The sequence below is a fragment of the Rissa tridactyla genome, chromosome 2 (genome assembly GCF_028500815.1).
Source record: "Rissa tridactyla isolate bRisTri1 chromosome 2, bRisTri1.patW.cur.20221130, whole genome shotgun sequence".
Lineage (NCBI taxonomy): Eukaryota > Metazoa > Chordata > Aves > Charadriiformes > Laridae > Rissa > Rissa tridactyla.
The window spans coordinates 23,074,177-23,094,610 of NC_071467.1; the positions used below are offsets into that span (position 1 = coordinate 23,074,177).

General features: G+C 37.7%; 1 protein-coding gene across 16 annotated transcripts in view; it reads left to right on the forward strand.

Annotated features, from left to right (window-relative positions):
* UBR5 (ubiquitin protein ligase E3 component n-recognin 5) overlaps positions 1-16,681 on the forward strand; it is a 91,061-nt gene extending 74,380 nt beyond the window's left edge. For 9 of the 16 annotated variants that reach the window (XM_054193466.1, XM_054193467.1, XM_054193475.1 and 6 more), the window contains 19 exons: positions 201-431; positions 2,262-2,335; positions 2,920-3,092; positions 3,172-3,306; positions 3,871-4,091; positions 4,738-4,858; positions 4,954-5,061; positions 5,329-5,572; positions 6,188-6,299; positions 7,140-7,284; positions 7,584-7,714; positions 7,951-8,011; positions 8,318-8,493; positions 8,849-8,933; positions 11,570-11,725; positions 12,093-12,206; positions 13,571-13,715; positions 14,305-14,390; positions 15,505-16,681. In XM_054193466.1, the coding sequence (XP_054049441.1) occupies positions 201-431; positions 2,262-2,335; positions 2,920-3,092; positions 3,172-3,306; positions 3,871-4,091; positions 4,738-4,858; positions 4,954-5,061; positions 5,329-5,572; positions 6,188-6,299; positions 7,140-7,284; positions 7,584-7,714; positions 7,951-8,011; positions 8,318-8,493; positions 8,849-8,933; positions 11,570-11,725; positions 12,093-12,206; positions 13,571-13,715; positions 14,305-14,390; positions 15,505-15,717 (2,731 nt within the window). In that variant the 3' untranslated portion in view covers positions 15,718-16,681. The remainder of the gene's footprint in view (positions 1-200; positions 432-2,261; positions 2,336-2,919; positions 3,093-3,171; positions 3,307-3,870; positions 4,092-4,737; positions 4,859-4,953; positions 5,062-5,328; positions 5,573-6,187; positions 6,300-7,139; positions 7,285-7,583; positions 7,715-7,950; positions 8,012-8,317; positions 8,494-8,848; positions 8,934-11,569; positions 11,726-12,092; positions 12,207-13,570; positions 13,716-14,304; positions 14,391-15,504) is intronic. The other 7 variants (XM_054193473.1, XM_054193482.1, XM_054193483.1 and 4 more) reach the window with 5 other exon arrangements.
* The last annotated feature ends 3,753 nt before the right edge of the window (positions 16,682-20,434 follow it).

The window sequence follows — 20,434 nt, forward strand, 5'->3', positions numbered from 1 at the left end:
TAATTGTTTATAATATACTGCATCTGAGCTCCTTACAGTAAAGCACAAAACTATGATTTACTCTTGTCACACCGCTTTGTGGTTTGGGTTTTTTTTTTTGAGTTTTTACATCTGTATTTCAAATACAGAGACTAATACGTAAAGGATGCATTCTACTGTGACACCTAATCTCTCTGTATTCAATCCTTTTCTTTCACTAGGCGCGCTACTTTACTCAGTGCCCGTCAGGGAATGATGTCAGCACGTGGAGATTTCCTGAACTACGCACTGTCTTTGATGCGTTCTCACAATGATGAGCACTCGGATGTTCTTCCTGTTCTAGATGTCTGTTCACTAAAGCACGTAGCATACGTTTTTCAAGCCCTTATTTATTGGATTAAAGCAATGAATCAACAGACAACATTGGATACTCCTCAGCTGGAACGGAAAAGGTATCAAGGCTTTTGCAAAAAAAGCGAAAGTGGCGTATGCCCTTTTGTTTCAGTCATTGGGGTTGTTACTCAGCAACTCATATATCTATATACATGTATCTGTGTGTGTGTAATAACGTGTATTATAAAAAGAAAATATATAATGGTATATAATGTATGTATGTTTAATAAGCCTTTTACAGTATCCTGTTAGAATCATTTTATGCTGATTGCTCTGAAAGGTTTTCTTGCCACTGAAACTTGAGTTTGATTTTTAACTCCATGGCAGCGCCTCTAAAAGGTGTACTCAGGACAGTTTCTCAGCTGCAAAATGCAATCTGCTCCTCACATTTAACATGATAATAACTTATTTAAAATTCTGTCAAACATGATAAGAATGACATGGGAGAAAATGTCAAAGTCTGCTGTGATGGGCATAGTAGTTCTGTTTTCCATTTGGTTGTGGATATTTGAGACTTACCTTGATGATTTAAAGCACAGTAGGGAAGTAAACAGCTGAAAACATCCTTAACTTGAAAATCCCTGCTACTTCAACTATAGCATTTTAAAAGGTGTATTTATTAGTTTTTAAAACATAGTAAAATTTTTTTTTAGAAATGTTCTTTGATTCAAAATGGCAATTAATGATCATAGAAATGTCCACATGTTGGTAGTCTACACCATTGGTTCCCATTTCTTACTAAGTTTTGGGGTAACGTACCTGAACAAGTTCTAGTCAACAGTTAAATAAAACAAAAATTTTTGCCCCTTACTGCCCCTAATTTTCAATATCGCAGGTTGAACTTAACTTTTCTCTACAAATTCAGTAACTCTAAAATGTGAGGTATCAATATTTTTAGATACATATTGGAGAGATGCTTTAGTTCCAGTCTTATGTTCAATATATCTTGGTAACATAAGGCTTGTTGTGACCTCAAAATGTATGCTGGAGGATGTTGCTGTCAACATTAGTTTTCTCACAAGTAGGGATGATTTAATACAGTAATTGGTTTTTTTGTGCTGGCTGACTTGAGTAGTTAGAGCTGTGGCTTTAAGCCTTTTCCAGGCAATAACATACTTCCAGAATCTGCTTTGTCTCCAAAAATTCACATATTGAAATCTGTCAAATAACTGTTCATCAAAGAATTGCAAAATTTCCATGAAATGCTTGTAAAACTATGAAGCCCTAGACCTTTGCAATTAAAGGTGCGTGGTTCAAATTCAGTTAGTTGCTTCTGGTAGATGACATTTTAATAGCCTGTATGAAATGAAATTTATTGGTCTTCATTTAGTTTCAGATCATATTTCACAATACACAAACTGCCAGAAATGACTACTAATCAGAGTTCTTGATCCTTTTTATAATACAATGAAATCCATTTCTTTAATAAGCAGCTTGCAGACTTACGTTCTGAAATATGATCAGTGACATTATTTTTATAGGACTAAGCATATTCTACACCAGTAAATTTTAGAATAGTACTCACTTACATATTTCTTCCACTAATGCAGGGTTCCTGGGGTTTTTATATTGACATAATCTTTAAAAACAAGCATACCTATCACTGTCTGAAGCGGTAACTTTTTAGATCAAACTTGGTGGGTGTCCAAATGGCTATAAGGGTAACTGCGTGAGTAATGTAGAGAGTGAGTATGGAATGAGAGGTACTCAACAGTACTTTGATTTTGGAGTGAGTTATGTGTAGCTCTCAAAGTACACTTACTGATTATACTCTTGGTTTTATTGATTGCTACAGATGTAAACGTTTTGCCTAATGTTTTCTTCAAGAGGATTGACTCTTCTTTTTTCTTTTTTTCCTTTTTTTTTTTTTTTTTTTTTTTCCCACCAAGAACTCGGGAGCTTTTGGAACTGGGTCTTGACAATGAAGATTCAGAACATGAAAATGATGATGACACCAATCAAAGTTAGTATACAGAAACACTTCTGCAGTATGCCAAAATATGACACTTTCTTAATGTTTTTCCCCTTTAGCTAGCTGAGACTTTGAATAAATTTTGCTACTTGTATATGTTACATTACAGTTGGGTTTTAGTAAGATTTTCTTACTGTTTTTGCTTTACCAAATTTTTTCTGTCATTGCCTGTTCTCATTTCGGGGCCCTCTTTTTGTCTCCTTTCTCTAAACTGCAGAATTTGTGCCCTTACTTATCATTCTGCACATTAACAGAATTTAAAATTTGAATCAGAGTTAAACTGATTTTTTTGATCTAATGAAACTGCTGCTGAAAATGGTAGAATGTATACTCTATACTAAGTACATATAGTGTAGGAGCGCATGTTCAGTAAAGTTAGTTGCAATAAAAAGAATAAAAGTGATGACTAAGCAACTTAATAAAAATACAGGATTTGTGGAAGCATCCTGTAGAAGTATTAAATTTGCAGAGATGCTCCTCCAGTCAGATAGCTAAGAAGGAAGCATATTAATTTTTGGTATTTTAAATCCTTTTCTAACTGTGAAAATTGAATGGAAATCTTCTGTGATATTTAGGTGCTACACTCAATGACAAAGACGATGACTCCCTCCCAGCAGAGACTGGCCAAAACCATCCATTTTTCAGACGATCAGACTCCATGACGTTCCTCGGCTGCATTCCACCTAATCCTTTTGAGGTTCCTCTGGCAGAGGCCATTCCACTGGCAGACCAGCCCCATCTATTACAGGTGACATCAGAGATGGTGTTCTGGAAGAAAACTGCAGTTTGCTTTTTTCATTTCTAACTGAAGTATATTATTTACCCAGAATGCTTTTGTTAATTTTCAGCCAAATGCTCGCAAAGAAGATCTGTTTGGCCGACCAAGTCAGGGTCTGTATTCATCTTCTGCCAACAGCGGGAAATGCTTAATGGAAGTTACAGTGGATAGAAACTGCCTTGAGGTAAATTTAAAGGTTTTATTATTTTAAAGAGTAGGGTAATTTAAGCTAGTACCTTCATTTCTTAAAAAGGCACTTTAATGTTTTTCAGAGATAATTTAAAGTAGCTTTCAGTATGATAATTTAAAAGCCCGGTAAGTGTGAAAACTTGGACTTTTTAGGAAAAGTATACTTAATATTTTTCTAAATGTAGGAACTTTTATGGTTACTGATTTGTAGCAGATTTCAGGCAATATTTTTAAAGGCTGCAGTACAATCCTGAGTTAATCTTGAAATGCCAATTATATAATTATTTGTGATAAAGAGAATTAAAATTTCCCTATAGCTCAGTAGATTTAACTTGCCTACAGACTGAGCATTAAATGGCAAGCGTATGAAATGCAAACATAAAGTAGGAAAATGGTTTTTCTTATTTGTTGAAATGATTGAGGTTGTTGTGTTTTAACAGGTCAATTACGATGCCCACTTTTTTGTATGGTTTAAAAATTTGATAAATATGTGTATCTCCTGAAAAATCCTTCTAGACTGCCTTGAAAGTGCAATTAAATTTTACTTCTCCTTGTTTAGGTTCTTCCAACTAAAATGTCTTATGCAGCCAACTTGAAAAATGTTATGAGCATGCAAAATCGGCAAAAGAAGGAAGGGGAGGAACAAAATGTGCCTACAGAAGAGTCTGAGAGTTCAAAGCCAGGGCCTTCAGCTCATGATCTTGCAGCACAACTGAAAAGCAGCTTGTTGGCAGAGATAGGATTGACAGAAAGTGAAGGGCCACCTCTCACATCTTTCAGGTAGTTTGGGTTAAAAATTACTCCATGAAATATTACTGAACTGATAAAAGGATATTTGGGACTCTGAAAAGTTTTTTAAATTAAAGTGGGCAGCTTACTTTAGTTTGAATTTGTAGTTTGTGTTTGATAGCTTTTAAAATGAGCAGTTGAACAGTCTTCAAAGAGGTCTGTGCAAACTGTAGTAGAAGTCGGTTACTACCCGACTTCCTGCTGCAGACCTGCCGTGATGTCCTGGGTAGCTAAGTTTAAAAATTGTAATTGACAGCTTGCCATCTGTGTCTGGTGATACTGACCACGCTTTATGCAGTTAGGGATTGAACTGCCCTCGCTTTGAATTACACCTTTTTAAAAAAAATAAATTAAGCTCTTGATTGAAAGGAGACCAGTAACATTGATTTCCATATAGCAGTGAAGTTACGTGCTTTGAGAGTAGTTTTTCTTGTGAAGTGAGACTTATGTTTCGGCTCGAAACTAAGCAGCTTCATGTGTTTTTGTCCACAGACTTACTGTACTGTGGTGTTGTTTATCAGAAATAAAGAATTAATTTGAAAGCAGAGGGTAAGAAAAAGCAGAAGTACGCAAAATGTGTCTGAAATTTAACTTGTCTTTGCTTGTCTGCCATTTTTTTTTCCCCTCCTTCTGTCAGGCCACAGTGTAGCTTTATGGGCATGGTTATATCTCATGACATGTTGCTGGGACGTTGGCGCCTCTCTTTAGAGTTGTTCGGTAGAGTATTCATGGAAGATGTTGGAGCAGAGCCTGGATCGGTATGTATTTCCCAGTGTAAGGAAAATTCCTCTTACAACTAAATTGTGAACCTTCCTCGTTATTCTAATTTTGGTGTTTGTTTTTTATTTTTAAGATCTTGACTGAATTAGGTGGCTTTGAAGTGAAGGAATCAAAATTCCGCAGGGAGATGGAAAAACTTAGAAACCAGCAATCCAGGGATTTAACCTTGGAGGTAAAAAATGTTAGTTTATCTTCTGAATTTGTTTTCATTAAAAGTTGAATTATCACGTGTTGCAGGAACTTGATAGGAGAAGTTGTATTTCAGAGTCTGTAAGCAGGTATCTTAAACGTTACTTTGTGAGCCGTGTTGCAATTGCTCTGTGGTTTTTCACAGTCTAATTGGTATTTTCTGAGTCTGTGCAGAAGTGTCCAGAAACTTCTTGTGAAGCTGAAATTCTCTCAGTATGATAGTTGGTAAAGAAAAGAAAACTTTTTTGTTTTTCACTAGGTTGATCGAGACAGAGATCTTCTAATACAGCAGACCATGAGGCAGCTCAACAATCATTTTGGTCGCAGGTGTGCTACCACTCCAATGGCTGTACACAGAGTAAAAGTTACTTTTAAGGATGAGCCGGGAGAAGGCAGCGGTGTAGCACGAAGCTTTTATACTGCTATTGCACAGGCTTTTCTGTCAAACGAGAAACTGCCAAATCTAGATTGTATTCAGAATGCCAACAAGGGTACCCATACAAGTAAGTGATGCAGAGCAGTTAATCTACTGATAACATTCATAAAAAAATCTTGGATGCTTTTTTGCATTGAAATACTTGGCATTATCTCGGAGATTTCTCTTGTTAGCTCAGCACAGGAACTGTTGCGTTGTTACTGGTTGCATCACGTAGCACTGAAATGTGCGTGCTACTCCTCTGAGGCAAGGAAATGGCTTTTTTCTGCTTTCAGAAACAGGAAGCTCTTGTTTTTCTCGAAACAAGAGCCTGCTTTAGATGCTTTCACCTTTTTTGAGCATCTTTGTCTGTGGTAGGCAACAGTTGTCAAGATTTTAGCCAGTAAGAGCTTACACATTTGAATAGGACTGCTTCATCTGGCTTGTCACAAATACATATTAATGTTTTTGAAAGTAATATATAAACTCTTGAAGTATTTTGACATTCGTAAGTTGGTACAAATGTTTCAGGTTCTGTTCTTAAGTTTGGCTGAACACCAGTCACTACTTTAAGTGAAGGGGTTCTGTCTCATTGATGTCTTTTAAATTATCTTCCAAAACTGTGTCCTGCTTACACTGAAACTTAGGTAGGAGAGAGAAATACAAAGATGTTTAAGCTTAATGAGATTTTTTTCCCTTTCAGGTCTGATGCAGAGATTGCGAAATAGGGGAGAGAGAGATCGAGAAAGGGAGAGAGAGAGAGAAATGCGGAGAAGTAGTGGCTTACGAGCTGGTTCTCGGAGAGATAGGGATAGGTAAGTGATATATTTTTAATTTGGCGGAGACACTTTGTCAAATAGAATAATTGCCTTGATCATCTTCATGAAAGGGGGCCTACAAGAGAGCTGGTGAGGGACTTTTTAGGATGTTGGGTAATGGCAGGACTAGAGGGAACGGATTAAAACTAGAAATGGGACGATTCAGACTGGCCGTTAGGAAGAAGTTCTTCACCATGAGGGTGGGGAGACACTGGAACAGGTTGCCCAGAGAGGTGGTGGAAGCCCCATCCCCGGAAGTTTTTAAGGCCAGGCTGGACGGGACTCTGAGCAACCTGATCTAGTGGGAGGTGTCGCTGCCCACGGCAGGGGATTTGGAACTAGATGATCTTTAAGGTCCTTTCCAACCCTAACAATTCTATGATTCTATGAAAGATACTTCTACTTCCTCAAATTAAAGCTTTTTTACTTTCAGGAGCAATTTACAGGGTAGCTTCTTGAAGTTCAATGTATACTTTAATTCTTTATAGAATAATTATGCTTACTTTAGCATTGATAGATGATGTCTCAAGCATCGATCTCTCCTACTAAAACAATAATAACAACTTGTGTACTAGAATAAAATTGTGAGGTGGTTTAGAAACAACATTGCTGTTGGTGGCATGTCTGACTGCTGTATCCAAACTACTAGTAGCGTTAAAATCTCTGGTTCATTTTGATTCTCTGTTTTTGAATCATTCTCTCCAAGCACCTATGAGCAACACTACTGTTCCCGCATAAAACCGAGTGCTATTTTGAATCTGTGTGCAAATTGTATTGTTCCAGAGAATTTTTGCATATTTCCTCTGAAATGAGTACAAAGTGCTCTAATTTTTTAAGGGACTTTAGAAGACAACTTTCCATTGACACACGGCCTTTTAGACCGGCATCAGAAGGAAATCCTAGCGATGACCCTGACCCTCTTCCAGCACACAGGCAAGCCCTTGGAGAAAGGCTCTACCCTCGAGTGCAAGCAATGCAACCAGTAAGATTTATCTGTCAAATACACTTAATGATACATTGTCTTGTCACCTCTTAGTTTAAAAATTAATTTCCCTGTCGAGTATTGTTTAACATAACTGAAAATATTTGAACATGTAGGGCTGGTGTTATATTCTTCGGCATTTTCGTAAGATTTTGCTTCTGTAACTTGTCATTTAGTTTAGGAGGTATCTTGTAACATATTCTATATTTAAAATACTAAAACTTTCATAAAACAATATTTGAAAATGGGAGAACTGGAGGTGAATAGTAAGACACATTATCATTCCTTATTATCCCCAGGCATTTGCAAGTAAAATCACAGGAATGTTGTTGGAGTTGTCCCCTGCTCAGCTGCTTCTCTTACTAGCTAGTGAAGATTCCCTTAGAGCAAGAGTTGATGAAGCAATGGAACTCATTATTGCACATGGCAGGTAAAGTATCAAGGATTTAGATAAGAAATGAGAACTGATTTTGTGGCCAAAGCACTTGTACTGTGATGTACTGTACATCTAATCCTGATACATGCAACTTATTCCTTGCTTTGTTTTAGATATCTTTCTTTGGACATGTGACTTGTTGAATTTTGTTTAATCTGTCTGGTTTCAGAATATGACAATTCCTTACTGTGAAATTAAATCCGCCTTTTTTGGCTTTTTTCCTTGTCAAGGGAGAATGGTGCTGACAGTATATTGGATCTTGGATTACTAGACTCTTCAGATAAAGTGCAGGTAACGAACTGTTGCATAAATTAATTTTACTTAAGATCCAGTTGTATCAGTTAGTTTTAAAAACTTAGGCAACTGGAGCTTTCCTTTATCATGCAAGACAAAGTTCTGTTTAATTAATCTTCTATCATTATCTTTTTTTTTCTTTCGAAAAGATTAAGCAGTAATTACTCAAAAGTATAAAATGTCACCGTTAGAAATATCGTGGAAATTCTTCACCAATGAAACTTGAATCTGTGGGTCTAGTAGTTAATGTGTGTCAGTAACAACAAGTAAGTTTGTTAATTGCTATTCTGATTTTCAAAACAGGAAAATAGAAAGCGGCATGGTTCCAGCCGCAGTGTAGTAGATATGGAATTAGATGATACAGATGATGGGGATGATAATGCACCACTTTTCTACCAACCTGGAAAACGAGGGTTTTATACACCAAGACCTGGTAAAAACACAGAAGCAAGGCTGAATTGTTTCAGAAACATTGGCAGGTATGCTACTATTAACTTTCTAGTCTGAAAAAATGTAAAAGACAAATATACAAAATACCAGGGAGAGTACCAGTGATCCAAGCTGCAAAAACTTTATTACTTTTATGGTCTCTACTATTTCTCACTTGGAGCTAAATAGTAGGGAGTTTGCACACGTTAACTTGAGGTTTCTTTTCCTGTTAATTTTTTATTTTACAATCTGGAAGTTTTATACTGCAGGAAAATACTTCGTTTTAAATTATATATGTCCATATTTTTCTTTTGGGGATTGATAGGGCTGGAAATTTGAGTTTGCTGAAAGATCTGTGATGTAATTTATGTTGTACCAAAACAAACTCCAAACATTTATTTTCAGAATCCTAGGATTGTGCTTGTTGCAGAATGAACTATGTCCCATCACGTTAAATAGACATGTAATCAAAGTTCTTCTTGGCAGAAAGGTAAGTTGAACACAGAAATTTTAATTTCCTTTATATAAAATCTTACCTTTAAAAGCGGCTTTTTTCCTCCAATGTTCATGTATTGACTAGCAGTGTTGATATTGGAACTGTAAGGAAGCCTTTAAAATTAATTTGTGGAGTATTTTTTTTTTTCATTTTCTAGATTTTGAACTGAGTAGATGTACTAGAAGTCAGGTATTTGACTAAGATGGAATTATTTTTAATAGGTTAGCTTTTGACTCTCTTCAGAAACAGCTTACTGTCTCCCCTTTTTCTCTTCCTGAGACTGAAGATTCAGAGAGATAGAATCACAGAATTGTTCAGGTTGGAAAAGACCTTTAAGATCATCAAGTCCAACCCTAAACCTGACACGGCCAAGTCCACCACTAAACCATGTCCCTGAGTGCCACATCTACATGTTTTTAAATACCTCCAGGGATGGTGACTCAGCCACTTCCCTGGGCAGCCTGTTCCAGTGCTTTACAACCTTTTCAGTGAAGAAATTTTCCCAATATCCAATCTAAACCTCCCCTGGTGCAACTTGAGGTCGTTTCCTCTTGTCCTATTGCTTATTACTTGGGAGAAGAGACCGACCCCCACCTGGCTACAACCTCCTTTCAGGTAGTTGCAGAGAGCAATAAGGTCTCCCATGAGCCTCCTTTTCTCCGGACTGAACAGCCCCAGCTCCCTCAGCCGCTCCTCAAAGACTTGTTCTCCAGGTTCCTCACCAGCTTCATTGCCCTTCTCTGGACCTGCTCCAGCACCTCAATGTCTTTCTTGTAGTGAGGGGCCCAAAACTGAACACAGTATTCAAGGCCTCACCAGTGTGAAGTACAGGGGGATGATCACTTCCCTACTCCTGCTGGCCACACTATTCCTGATGCAAGCCAGGATACTGTTGGCCTTCTTGGCCACCTGGGCGCACTACTGGCTCATACTCAGCCGTCAGTCAACCAACACCCCCAGGTCCTTTTCTTCCAGGCAGCTTTCCAGCCACTCTTCCCCAGCCTGTAGCGCTGCTTGGGGTTGTTGTGACTCAAGTGGAGGACTGGGCATTTGGCCTTGGCCCATCGATCCAGCCTGTCCAGACCCATCTGTAGAGCCTTCCTATCTTCAAGCAAGCAGATCAACACTCCCACCCAGCTTGGTGTCATCTGCAAACATACTGAGGGTGCACTTGGTCCCCCCCCATCCAGATCATTGATAAAGATATTAAAGAGAACTGGCCCCAATACTCAGCCCTGGGGAACACCACTAGTGACCGGCTGCCCACTGGATTTAACTCCACTCACCATCACTCTTTGGGCCCAGCCATCCAGACGTTTTTTTACCCAGAGAAGAGTGCACCCATCCAAGCCATGAGCAACCAGCTTCTCCAGCAAAATGCTGTGGGAAACTGTGTCAAAAGGCTTTACTGAGGTCCAGGTAAACAACATCCACAGCCTTTCTCTCATCCACTAAGCAGGTCACCTTGTTACAGGAGATCAGGTTTCTCAAGCAGGACCTGCCTTTCATAAACCCATGCTGAGTGGGCCTGGTCACATAGTACTGGCCACAGATGGTGTTAGACAGTACTAGGCAATAGCATCTCAGCTTAACGAAAAGCATTTTCCTCAGTATTTGAGAGAACTCATTGAATTGTAATTGTAATTAAAATTTTGTCTGTGGTGCAGGTATGATTTAATTCAAAGCAATAATTACCTGAACTTTTGGCAAAAATGCTTCTCCACCCCAATAAACAGTAATTATGTACTCCACATTTAATGCATTAGTCAGTAGCATTGTAAGTTCTGTCTGCTGCAACAAATTTAAACCAAGGTTTGTTACTGCTGGTCTTTCCTCTAGAACGATGTAGATCACATAATCAGTTATCCAACATACATATAATCTTTAATGAAAAAGGGTTAATGGCAGAAAGATATGCTTCCAAATATCTCCTGATACCTTCCAAGAGGTTTTTTTCTACTGTTTTTCTTCTTGAATATGTATTCCTTCCAGTTAAATGTTGGATACATGAACAAATATTTTAGTTAAGTTTAGTATAGTTGGTAGATTACTTTTCTTTCCAGGCTTATAAAGAACAAAGAGGCAAGGAACTATAGAAACAGCAAGAAGTAGACATTGGTATTTGAATTGTTTGAAACTGTGGTATGCAGCTACTAGGCCATCAGTCATTTAAATGTGTGTGTGTGTATATAGCAGCAGTACAGATGCATTTAAGTGGAGGGGATCTTTCAGCATTTTGGACCACTGATGCAAATTGTTTCCAGCTTCAGTCAGCCTCCATCAAATCTCTATTGAGCTAGGTGATACGCAGAATTTGTTTAAAAAAAAAAAACAACTGTAAATTCTCTTTATAAAACCTATGCCCTTAATAGCAGAAAAAACTTTTAAGGTCTGTTTTTACGTTCTGCTAGTGCACTTCAGTTGAGTATTCTAATGTACCTTCGAAAGCAGGCTGAAAATAGAAATGTGACTGCCTTTATTTCCAAGTGTTTGTATGCTTTGTTACATGGATTATGCACTGCGGTACGCTAGTGCATAGATTAGGCACAGATCATATAATTTTGAACGTATTTTTCAAGAGCTGGTATGTTTCAAACATCTAGTTTCAAATATCTGTCTTTTTTTTATAGGTGAACTGGCATGACTTTGCTTTTTTCGATCCGGTTATGTATGAAAGCCTTCGGCAACTTATCCTCGCTTCCCAGAGTACGGATGCTGATGCTGTGTTTGCAGCAATGGATTTAGCCTTTGCAATAGACCTGTGTAAGGAGGAGGGCGGAGGGCAGGTAAGCACAGCTAAACCCGTGTCTCTCTAGTTTCAGAATTCGACAGCTTCTGTGTGTTGTAGCGTATGCGTAATCCATGCTCTTCTCAGATGGCAGAGATAATGTTTTACCCTTCCTAGATTCAAGTACAGTGTTCTCATCAGACGTTGTTTCTTTGAAAGTGATGTAGAGCCTACCGTAAAGCCTGGATAGCATAGTCAGTCCTAGGGAATCTGCAAAGCTAACATCTGATAGTAAATTGTGCTTGTTTTTAGAGGAATACTAAGCAATAAATCACTGTGCAGCATGCTGTGGCTGTTGTAATGATCTCACTTACTTCCCCCCCCGTCCCCTGCCTTTTTAAATGGTCCTTGTTGCTTTGCCATAGGTTGAACTTATTTCCAATGGTGTAAATATACCAGTCACTCCTCAGAATGTATATGAGTATGTCCGGAAATACGCAGAACACCGAATGTTGGTTGTAGCAGAACAGCCTCTACATGTAAGTCTTTGGTGGAATATTTTTTAAAAAACGAAAAAAAAAAAAAAAAATCTGTAAGTCTTCAGTCAGTTAATTCTTTTCCTCATTTTAGTATTGCTAATCAGGTTTCTTTTGAAGTCTTGACAGCTTGATTAAAAATATTTCATTTTCTTTTTTTTTTAAATGTTATAGCTTTTTATGCGGTACTGTGAAGACTGAGTACTTTGAGAAATTTGTCTTTTTTGATCGAATGAAAGATAATTTTGTTTAACCTTGATCTCATTGGTTAAGCATATATGTTAATTTCTTGAGCTCAAATGGCACGTATCCACTTGGAATTTTTGGTTTGTATTTAGCAGCTACTTTGTTGTAATAATCTGTTATCTTTGATTTGTTTAGCCTTATAAACAAAGATTAAAAAGAAATTTCAAAATATCTACACAAATTACCTTGAACTTCTGACTTGTGTCCTTGTTTTAAAAGGAAAAAACAGTTATGAAACATACAACTTTGTTCTTACTTTACTAGCTGGGCAAGAAACCTAACAATTGGCTATAAAACCATACTAAAAATAATTTCGTTTCGAAGCCTTCTTAAAATAAAAGTTACAGATTAATAACATGTTTTTGTGAACAGTCTGGTACTTAGAACCACTTACTCTCTGTCACATGAAATAACTTGGGGTCATTTCTTCTGACTGTGGTTTCCTGCTGCACTTCTGAGATACTTGAGATTACCTCTGTGCAGTTTAGGTCCAAAAATCTCACAGAAAGAACATGTTCCTGGAATTGAGCTACTTGATCTCCATGCCTGCCTATATGAATAGTCTGACTCGTGTTTATTTTAAGAGTTGAAAAGCATAACATTCTTATTCATTTTGGAATTTACTAAAACAAATGTATTTGTATTCTTCCATTTTGAAAATGGAATTTGCAATCTTTTGGGGATATTACTTATTTATATAAAATACGTGTGCGTGTAAAACAGTTTTAAAGCAGAGTTGGCATCTGAGCGTCTGAGGAAGCAAAGGAAAAGTAATACGCAAGATACACTTTTTGTAATTCGCATCAGATTCATCAATTTAGCAAAATAACTGAACCTTTTAGCATTAGAGAGTGCATTTGCTTCTGCTCCTTGTGAAATATTAGTTCAAATCATTACTGCTTTCTTTTGCAATAGTAGGGAGGGTTTAACAGATTGGCGCAGTTCTTTGTTTCAGAAAACTTGCATCTCAGATGGTAAAGCTTTGAAAGAAAGGAACAGCTAGGAGAATAATGAATTTTGAGTTAGCAGGGGATTTCACATGGAACTTTTCAGTAGTGCATTTAAAGTCAATCTGAAAGTGACATGGCTATAATGTGTGAATCTTGTGGTTTTCACTTAAGGCAATGAGGAAGGGTCTTCTGGATGTACTTCCAAAGAATTCACTAGAAGATTTGACAGCAGAAGATTTCAGACTTTTAGTAAATGGCTGTGGTGAAGTAAATGTGCAAATGCTAATCAGCTTTACCTCTTTCAATGATGAGTCAGGTATGAAATAACTTATTCAGAAACAGAGTTGTATGGATAACTTAACACTGTTTTGTCTGTGTGGAGTAGAGTTACCAGCATTAAACTTAAACGACCTCTTCTGACATAAGTTAATAAGTCATTAAAAATCCTAATAAAATTACTACTGTGTTTTTTATGGACCTTTGAAAATATTTACCTTCAACTCAGGGGGAGCACATTTTCCAACTTTGCTGTCACTTGATGTTAAATACAAGGATTGTATTACTGGTAGCGTATCTTTCCTTCTGAAAGGTTTGACCTAACTTTAGAACTGTAAATGTGATGGATGCAGTCTAATATTTCTTACATAAATTTTTAAAATATATTTAGATGTTGTTAGGCTTTTTGGGAGGCAGGGGATGGGAGTTGTCCCGAGGTATGTCAGAATTAGCCTTTATATTCAAAAGTATGTGTATTAGTTTCAAAATTACTAGTGTCTCCAGTATCAGGGCTTTATGAATGAGATCGTAGCTGAAATCCAACTTGCACTACATGTAAAACAGATCTCTTAATATTTATTGTCCAGTGTACCAGCTGAATTATATATCTTTTTTTTTATTTCACACAGGAGAAAATGCTGAGAAGCTTTTGCAATTCAAGCGTTGGTTTTGGTCCATAGTTGAGAAGATGAGTATGACAGAAAGACAAGATCTAGTAAGTTGTCCGTTCCCAGTGGAAACGTGCAGAACTGGAATAACTTTAGCATCACTACTATTTTTAACTGTCTACCTCCAGTGACATTCTATGTGAAGGCTTTAGGTAGCAGAGCAGGGTAGTAGGGTTCGACTAGACTTTCAGTTCTGGAAACATCAGGTGTGAATCTTAGACCTTCTTGCAACTGAAAGTAAGTGTGGTGTGTCCTTATCCATATTCACAGGTCTATTATGGAAGCACAGTTACAGTCTCTGCACAGTCGTTCTTAAGTGGAGTAACTGGTTAGTCAGCAGTGTTGTGCGCCAGTAGGGTTTTGAGGTTGAGTTGTTTTCCTGGATCATCTCCTCTTCTGACTCCTGCATATCCCGAGGGCAACACCCGTGTCCTCTCTGTGAGATGTCTGTAATGATGCTGTCTCCTTCTCACAGCCTTTACGGAGTAGCTGGTCAGAAGCATGAAAGAACAAGATACTGTTCAGGGGGTTTCATTTTGGAAAACTTTGCCTGTAAATTGTATTCATTGTATGCTTCTTAAGCTATTTGCTTTTAACTTCCTACTACTTAAGGTACTGTCTTTCCTTTACAGTTTGCTAAAAGGAAACAAGGACTAATCTGAAAAGCGGAAAATCTAGAGCACATTTATTAAGGAATATCTATGGTTACACTTTGGTAGTGACTCTGCTCTGCAAGTCAGTATTTTACACTTGGGACCATAAACCAAATATTCTCTGTTGCTGCCTGTTGTCTGTACAAGTACTATATTCTGTAGTATTTCTGCTGCATTTTGGATCGATGGCAGTCACCACCTTCCAGATGGACTTGGGAACATTTCATTTACTGAGGATTTGTTGGCACAGGGTCATTTTGAGTGCTGCTTTTATCAGTTTTAACAGAAGTATATGAAATCGTGAGCAGATAAGAACAAGGAAGTGAAGGAAGGTACTACAAAAGCGTGTAGCGTGACCACCTAGTTGTTGACATATTGAACAGAACGTAGTATGATCAAACTTGCTGTGGCTGTGCAGTTCTTGTTTAGCCTACCCCTACACGGCATGTAGGCAATAAGAAATTTAGCCTTGTATAGCAAAATTTTAAATGCCACCTTCTTTTTTCAGGTATACTTTTGGACCTCAAGTCCATCATTGCCTGCCAGCGAGGAGGGATTCCAGCCTATGCCATCCATCACAATAAGACCACCGGATGACCAACATCTTCCTACAGCAAACACTTGCATTTCTCGCCTTTATGTCCCACTCTATTCCTCTAAGCAAATCTTGAAACAGAAATTGTTACTCGCCATTAAGACCAAGAATTTTGGTTTTGTGTAGAGTATAAAAAGTGTGTATTGCTGTGTAATATTACTAGCTAGGTTTTGTAGATTTTTCCATTTGTCTATAAAAGTTTATGAAAGTTAATGCTGTCATACCCCTGGTGGTACTTTAAAGATTTAAATGCAAACATTCCTGTACTAAATTTGTAACGTAAAGGCCTAAGGAGCACTGGCAATATCTGATTGCAACAGTTTGCTAGTCAATAACTCCTTTGCCTAACCCCAGCCAAAGATGACAGCAGAACAATATAATTTACACTGTGATTTATCTTTTTGCTGAGGGAAAAAAATATGTAAAATGTTCTGAAAATTCACTGCTGCCTTTGTGGAAAGTGTTTCAGCAAAGGTTCTTGTATAGAGGGAGTAGGGAATTTCGAAATAAAAAATTAAGTATGTTCTGTGTTTTATTTTAACTTTTTTTAATGGTGTTTAATTTGTGGTTGGCTGCAGTTGTGTATCATGTATATTGAACTTGTAAAAAGTTCCTGACAGCTCAGATCCTGGAGTTGGGATCGTCCACTTATGAAACCACTTTCATTGCAATTTTTGTTCCGATTGCATTGAACTCTGGCGCATCAGATACCATCACTAATATTTTGCATGTAATCTGTACCTTTAGTGGGTTTCTTTTTTTTTTTTTTTGTACATATGATGAGGCCAATGCACAGTATTTCATAGTTCACAATCAACATTTTTGTATCCCTGTTTCAGTGAACAGACAGTCAGGAGGTTGTTCCACTACCAGTTCTAACCTGACACTTGTACTACGTTATCTAACTATGTAAACTCAGCCTGGGCACTTTCTGGTAACTGTAAAATGTTTATAAGATCATGATTATTGAAGATACATTTTGGAAAACTTTAATGTTCGTGAGCAGCTTAACTTCTTTTGTATCTAGCCTTTTTTTAAGTATCTTGTTACAGTTTTTTAATAAAGAAATTACAGACAAAATACCAAGTCATACTGAAGAAACAATAGTTTTTATTTATTTAGCCATTTATACTTTAGCTAGCAGCATACACTAAACATAGTTGTTCATTAAAAATCTGAATCTTGTTACTGAAAAATTGACCTGCAGAAGACATTCAGCCCACATTTTACAGTTAGCAGAGAATCCTGAATGAAACAGGCCAGGCAACCCCTTCTTTTCACAGAATTGGTTTGAAGGGAAAGTGGCTTGTTCTGAAAAATCTCAAGGTAATGAGGTTAGAATAAAATTCTCAAATTGCGTTGTAGTGGGTTCTACTGTATGTTCACTTTTGAAGTGGTTGGTTGCTTTTGGGGAGGGCAGTCTTTTACCATAACCTAGGACGTGTTTTCCCTAGTGCTTGAGAGATTTTTGGAGAGTTGGGAGGTGATCAATAAAGGAAGGAGCTACTTTTTCTGTGTCAAAACCAATTTCTGAAAGCGTAGCAGACCAAAGCATTGAAGGTTAAGAGCTTTTGTGGTGGTGATGTTCTCCTTCTTTCTTGCTTCTCCAACACCATGAGTCCATGTTAGTGATTTTTATTTTTTTTTTCTTCTTCCTGTTGTTGGGAAGAGCTAAACTTACTGTTCCATCAAAATCCGAGTGGAATTCACCTTTGACAGAACTCCACTGGGTTTCCTTTTCTGCTAGCTAGTGGAGGATGACCAGAAGTTACCTACAGCTGTGACTTTTTAAAAAGTCATTTAGTTTATTTAGTTGCTGGAAGTATGGAGGACAGTTGAGATCAGAAACTCTGATCACCAGTTGCCAAATTGATGCCGAAAATCCTTTTTTCTAAATAAGGCTGACTGTTTCAGGCTTATGTAGTTAAACTGCAGATAAATCAAGTAAACAGATGTAGAATTATTTCTGCATGTACTAATACTTCCTAAATCAATCATCCTAGAAAAGGATAGTTTCAGGGTATGAGGACTGGAGTCTAGTCTGGATTTCCTATTGTGACCTCCAGTGTATCTTAAGTTCAAAACTGCATCGGATTTTACAATGCTAGTATCGATCAAAAATAAAAAGCAGTACAGCTGCACAAGTCTAGCTATAGGTGTATTAGTATAGAGAAATTCATACTGGTATGGCTGTTCTCGTATACCAAGGAGGATAGTTACAAGGGTACGAAACACCATCTACCTTATGCCTGGATTTCTATCTGGTCTAACTATTTCCATTACCAAAAACGCCTCTAACTGAAATGTGTAAAGTTAGTAGAAAGCAACAAAAGAAACTGTTTAGAATAGGCATCAAATCTACAGTCTGTAAAATAAAAGCTCCCTCCCTCACAAAGCTTTGTGAGACTTGATGTATTAAAAAGTATCCAAGGCCCTTGGATGAAAGGCCATATATAAATGTAAAGTACTCTGTGTATATATATATATATATATGTATTGTGTGTATATGTATATAAGTGTATGTGTATGTATAACATATAAATATATGTTATATGTATATATATTTCTGTATATAGCTTAAACATTTTTTAAGTCCTGTAATGTATAGCTAGACAAAAATTATGCAGATAACTCACAGTAGCTCACCATATATACACACACAAGGCATTCTGATAAGTGGAGAGGGAATCTAGAATGATTTATGCTGTCGTCATTGACTTGAAATGTGTATGTAGCTTTATAAATAGCTTTTTTTCCTCTGTATGGTATATTTAAACTATATCAAGATTTTAATAAGAAAAATGTTTATTAAAATCATACACCTCATCTCCCTTTGGCTTAAGCCCTTCTGTTAGTTCACTTTTAAGACGTAGAGAAACTAGTTAAAGGAAAATTCTGTAATGTTTACATTTTTTTAATAGTCTAAACCCTTAGATGTTCATAACTGCTGAAATAGGAGATAAAGGTAGCTACTAATAAAATGTTATCGCCAACTACTAGACTAGTTCCTATTCTGAATCTAGGGAAAACTGAGACCTTAGTGCTAATGTCCATGGCTAATTCTCGGCGTTTGTTTCTGTTCCTTAGCTAACTGTATCCAACACAGAAGGCAAATCGCTTGTTCCAGCTTTGATAGTTTTCCAGAACGAAAAATTGTATGGACTTGTCATCAAATGGCCTTTCCCATCTGTTTGGTTTGGGAGTGACTTTTTTTTTTCCTGCAAGTTAGTCGTTGGGTCATTTGAAAACAGGCAGAGAAAAAGCCGTAAACTGGCAGATTGGTGAATCGAAAGCAATACTCTTCTTGTACAGCAGCAGTCATTCAGGGAGGCAGAAGAAAGGGAATTTTCCTAATCTCTTTACCTACCTTTGTATTTTAAGAGTGCACAATTGTATACAGACCTGCTGTTTATCAAAAGTTTGCTTCCACGTGCGCATCCGAAGAGCAGCGCGTAGAGCGCGGAGCGTGAGCCTTCCCTTAGTAGCTGGTGTGCAGGTGGGAGAAGTACCAGCTCCTCGCAGGGAGCCCTAATTCAGCACACCTCGGCAGCGTTTTTGACACCGTGTGAAAGATTGTTCAGTAGTAACCTCCTCCTCGGAAGCTTACAGCTGTTCTGCAGCTCCCTTTTCATAGCGTCCTTACGAGCTGTGGATCACGTCTCTGCATGTGAATCTGCAAATGCCATTCTGAGCTCTTTCTGTGTCTGTACTCATCGCTTTGTTGGCACTTGCATTTCTCTGCCTTCCTCTCTCTAGGGCAAACTTACAGATAGGTAGCTTAGTAGCTTTGATTCCCTTTCTCTTCTCAAACTTCATGTAATCTGACCTTTTTTTCTCAACTCTTCAGTTTGCCTTTTTAATAATAGGTCTGCCAAAACTGAGTAGAAAATTCTGCAAGTCTAGATTAACTGGATTTCAGTGTGTGTGGCATTCGCTTATCCCGAGGTCCAAATGTCCACACACAGACTGAAATGGTCTTGCAAAAGCTTCAGCGACTATCTTGAACTCATAGCGCTGGAAGTTCCTGCGTGATCTGTGTGGGGAGGGCATGAACAGGCTTTACAGCTGGGATCTGGTCTCCATCGCAGCGTAGTCATTGCCCGGCAGGACTTCCAGCATCATCGGGAGTACCAACGGGTCCCTTCCTAGTTGGAAATTGCTTTTGTGGTTTTAATTTGCAGCTATTTGAGTATCTCACCATAGAGCAGATTTGCTGAACTGAGAAGCATGGAGGGCTTTTAGGTTTTTTTTAAGTATCGTCTAAAGATTTTCTGTGGAGTTGTCTTTGAGAGGAAAACTTCATGTCTTGCTGGAAACACAAGCCTGTGAGACTTTTCCCGTGCTTTGTCCGTGCCTCTTTAATACAAAGGCATTTTTTGTCATTGAATATCACCGCAAATTACTATCATAGTAACACTGTTTAGTATAGCAAGAAGCAGTCAGTTGCTACCAAGCGTTTCAGAACTTTTTTCCATAATGGTGAAACTTTTCAGCATCCCTTGTCCAGTGACGACAGCCGCTAACACGAATGTTTGAATGCTATGGTCATGTGAAACTCTTGGAAAATAGGTGCCACAACCTGTGGGAAGGATTCTCTGCAAGGAGACTCTTGTAAGAAAATAGTTGGTTTGGACATACTGATACTATTCACAAATGAATTTTCGTACAGTGAACAGTTTTAAGCTGAAAAAGCAGATTTCACTTTCATTTATAAATGACAATTTATCTGAAATAGTGTTCTTCATGTGAAAAATTATAAAGCATTTTTAAAAGGCAGCTGAGTATTCCCAAAATAAGTAATATCTTTGGCGGGGGCAAGGAAAGAGGCATTATAGCTCAAACT